Source organism: Amaranthus tricolor, chromosome 7 (assembly GCF_026212465.1).
Source record: "Amaranthus tricolor cultivar Red isolate AtriRed21 chromosome 7, ASM2621246v1, whole genome shotgun sequence".
In the NCBI taxonomy this organism is placed as follows: domain Eukaryota; kingdom Viridiplantae; phylum Streptophyta; class Magnoliopsida; order Caryophyllales; family Amaranthaceae; genus Amaranthus; species Amaranthus tricolor.
The window spans coordinates 4,495,091-4,499,434 of NC_080053.1; the positions used below are offsets into that span (position 1 = coordinate 4,495,091).

A 4,344-nucleotide genomic window follows, 5' to 3' on the forward strand; every position below is an offset into this window, starting at 1 on the left:
AAATGAAATAACCCGAATAGAATAGAAGGGATAGAAAGATGAAGTGTAAGATTTGGCCTTTTAAGGTGAACTTTTCTCACGGATGCTAACTCTACAGAGGTATTTTGTGTACCGCAAATTTAGCCATGTGCGGTGCCGACGTGTATGCTGTAACTTTGTATAGTCGCTCACGGTCACAAGCTCACATCATCTCTTTGTACTTCCAAGTTCCAATAATCAATCAATCGATCCCCCAAATTTCTTAAGCCTCTACTCCTTTTTCTAGGTCAAACATCCACTCCCAATTGGTGTATTGTAAACCAATCCCAATTCCCAAATCAAAACAAATCCAATCAATAAAATTCCTAATTTTACCACTCTTTTCAATCTCGCTTCATTTCTGAATGCAATCCTAACTCTTTCTTTCAATCTCATCACCATGACGACGCCATGCGACTCGCAATTCTGTCTCTTCCTCACCTTCCTCTGTCGCCGTCTTTACAGCAAATCATCTGATTCTGTTGTTTCTTGCAATGATTCTCATCAAATTTTGAGGGATTATGCAATTCGTGAGATTAATCTCTTGCTTTGGATCTCTTTTTTTGGAATTACGGTACTTCTGGTTAGAAAAATTGTTCTTCTTCTTAAATTATGGTCTCATGGTGGTCGCATTCCCGGTCCTCCTTCTCCTTCTTTTTATGGTCATTCCGTTCTCCTTACTGGTGCAAATCCTCATGAAGATCTTACTGGTAAACTTTTGGACGATTTTTTAATTGATTTTGAGCTCAAATTTTTGGTGTCATTTGAGATGTTATTAATTATTAAAAATCTGCTTGTTAAGGACCTTATAGATGCTCAAGACTATGATTTAATCAAAGTTTGTTGTGGTTAATAAGAACTGGAAGCATATTAGAATACTGATTGGTGTTTGTGATTGTGAAAAGTGAAATGGAGTTTATTTCTTTTTTCGAGTTTAGTGTGTGTTTATTGGATTTAAGCTTAACTTGTTGAGCACTAAAAATTCTTCTGTAGGTTATGAGCTGGTTATGTGTTCAGCGTTTTGATCAGTATATAGACACAAAGAAGACAATGCTTTGTCGAATTTAATTACAATTAATTGAAATTGAAAGCATATTAGGATGTTAAGAGGTACTTTTGAACCGTGACTAGTGAATCGAAGTAAATTGATTGAGAAGGAGGTTATTTTTTTCCATTTGGAATTTAATAGGGGTTTGGTTATCAATTGCTGGTGATTGGTTCCTTGATGATTCGGTTTTTCTAAGTACTTGAATATGTTCAATGACCAACTGGTCACATTTGAATGAACTCATATATAAGAAGGTTGTTTGTGTCTACAGATTTTAGATTGTGGTATGATTTTCACTTAAGTAATCAACTTGCTATTATTGTTGACGGTAAATCAAGGAACAATGGTTGAGTTCTATTGAGGTCAGTGGCGGATCCAGGGTTTAGAGTCTCCCGGGGCACCAACGAATTGACGAAATTTAATTCTGTTAGGGTTGATTGTTTTGGCGAGAAAGGTTGTTAGGATGTTGTTAGGTTGTATATAAAGTATTGTAATATGTTAGTTGTTTGCAGATGAATAATAACAATCTAATCCTTCTTTCTTTCTTCTCTTCTCTTCTCTTCTGTCTCAATCTCCCTCTTATTTCTTTTCACTTGGCTAGAAAAGGCATCTGTTCCTGATCAATTGAAGTTGATCAGTAACATTGGTATTAGAGCAGCACGCTCCTGCTCTTGCTTTTGCTTCAGCAACTTTCTTTATCTTTCTTTACTAAACAAAGAAGCTACCACTCAATACTTGGTTAGAGGCATCTTTCTTTATATCTTTTGTCTCAATGTCCTTGATTGGTGTCAAGGAAGTGATCCAGTTGTTAACAAGAACAAAAGTCCAGAGGCGATTATTGATAAAAGAATGGTGCAACAAAACAACCAAGCTACCACTGAATACTTGGTTAAATCGTGTGATAGTCCTATAGAAGATGCCTCATGGATGAATGCTCAAGATTTTGAATCTACTTTCCCTTCTTTCATTCAAGAAACTTGAGGGCAAGTTTCTCTGGGAGGGAAGCTTTGTTAAAGTCAATATTGTAGTCAAAAGGCGTTATTATATTTTCATTTGATTAGCTGTTATTTTTGTTTTTGGCTCATAAATTAAAGTTAATTAATTTTGTTAGGGTTGGTTGTTTTAACGGGAAAGGTTGTTACGATGTTGTTAGGTTGTATATAAAGCATTGTAATATGTTAGTTGTCTTTAGATGAATAATAACAATGTAATCCTTCATTCTTCTTTTCTCTTCTTTTCTGTCTCAATCTTCCTCTCATTTCTTTTCACATGGCCATTGAAGGCATTTGTTCTTAAAGACAGACTGTTGTACTGATCAATTCAAGCTGATCAGTAACAAGTAGATGTGGGTGGTAACCGGTAACAGTGGCCTATAACCAGTGGTAGTTTGTGTTGAACATTTAGAGTATATAAACCTAGATTTGTATATACTACATACTTAGTATAGTGGTGGGACTTAAATAAATATGTTATAAGTCCAAATTAAATGCCTCAAAAAATTTGATGAATCATTACTTTGTTTCATAAGCTTTGCGTGGTGAAATATTACTTTGTTTCATAAGCTTTGTTTGGTGAAACACTTTTGTTTCAAAAGAATTGTTTCATGCATAGCTCTATAAATAGAGGTTGCATGCCAAGGGACATTCCATCCCAATTCCATATCATTTCTTATTTCTCCCTTAAGAATACTCTCATTCATATTCTTCCTTTCATGAGATAATATTGAGAGAGTAATTAACTCTTAATATCATCAAAAGTATATAATTCACTACAACACTTGTATTTACTATTGTAATTTCTTGTGCTAGGATTTTATTGTGTAGATTGTATCTCATTGTGAATTTTATTTATCATCCCAAGCACCTTTGTGGGAGAAATATCACAATAGAAAAGTGCATGAACGCCTTCTACTCATATCAAGTTTCCGAGCGACTTCTTTGATTGTCGCAACCATATCTTCATCGTCTCCTTGGTGATTCAACAAGAGTTCAAAGCCATATACAAAAAATTACAAATAGTGTAGATTTATCTTGTAACACATATTTGTAATACATCATTATTGTAATAGTTTGACAGTGGCCGGTGTAAAATCTGAAGAAGCGCTGGCAACCGAGGGAGAGCAGGTGTAGGAGGCGACAATACTAAGGGAGAGGGGATGCAATTGTGTCGAATGAATTGAAATTGAAAACATAAAGAGACGGAGAGTTAGTTGTACTATTATTAGTTGACTAAATTGTAATATTTAACTTAAAATGTTAAAGTTCAAGTGAGAACCATCTTTATATGAGAACCGTGAAAATCAATTTACCTGACAAAAAAAATGTTATTTTTACTAAAATGTATTACTTTTAGGCAAAAAGTGTTATTTAAAACAAAAGTGGTACTTTTTGACAAAAAAAAAGTGCTTAAAATTTTTAGCATTGATTTTGGTGAAGACTTTTACCTTTCATTACAAAAACAAAAAAAAAATCGAAATGATAAGAGAAGAAAACATACCTGATGGCAGCAAACTGGTGGCAAAGGTGGAGTAATGTTGGGCAATAATTGGTAAGCAATGGCCTCTGACCGAGGGCTGTTTGACGGTGTCCGATGGCTGGTGTGAAACAATGGAGAAGCACAGGCAATCGAGGGAAAGCAGGTGCAGGAGGCGGCAACGCTAAGGGAAAGGGAATGCGAGTGTGTTGAATGAGTTGCAATTGAAGAAGTGAAGAGACTGATATTTACTTGTAAATTATTAGTCGACTCAATTGTAATATACCCCTTTTATCTTAATTAACTTAAAATATTATTATTATTATTAGGAAGAAGTTTAAGAAAAAACCATCTTAATATGAAAACTGTGAGAATTAATCTGTCTGACAAAATGTTATTCTCTACTAAAAAATACTGAAAAAAACCGACAAAAACGTGACTTTTCAAATATTAATAAACTAAAAAACATTGAAAAAACAAAAAAATATGAAAACAAAAAACAATTTTACATAAAAGTTGTTACTTCAAGACAAAAACTATTACTTTTGGCAAAAAAAGTAACACTTTATATAATTGTTTTTGAAAAATATGATGTATATTATTTCTGAAAGTACTTCCTAAATTTCAATGATTTTATCCCATTTGGTTTAGGCACGTTTGCCAAAGCAATTATTGAAGTCTTAATAACTCTAATTGTGCATAACTAAAAGTGGATATCCCACTTGACTTGTTTTACCTTATAAATTAAGAATAAAATATAAATCAAAAGTGAGCTGTGAACAGTATTAAAAATCAAATGGGACAAA

The 4,344-nt window shown here is 33.6% G+C and overlaps 1 protein-coding gene across 5 annotated transcripts; it reads left to right on the top strand.

Moving 5' to 3' along the window:
* On the top strand, positions 1 to 3,975 carry LOC130818871 (uncharacterized). Of its 5 annotated transcripts, none has more exons than XM_057685124.1 (2): positions 1 to 728; positions 3,135 to 3,975. In XM_057685124.1, the coding sequence occupies exons 1-2, from the start codon at positions 419 to 421 to the stop codon at positions 3,137 to 3,139; spliced, it is 315 nt and encodes a 104-aa protein (XP_057541107.1). In that variant the 5' UTR covers positions 1 to 418; the 3' UTR covers positions 3,140 to 3,975. The 5 variants fall into 5 exon arrangements, with proteins under 5 accessions (XP_057541107.1, XP_057541104.1, XP_057541105.1 ...); XM_057685121.1 differs by having other exon boundaries at positions 103 to 728; positions 3,573 to 3,964; XM_057685122.1 differs by having other exon boundaries at positions 103 to 728; positions 2,875 to 3,566.
* Positions 3,976 to 4,344: the final 369 nt, after the last annotated feature.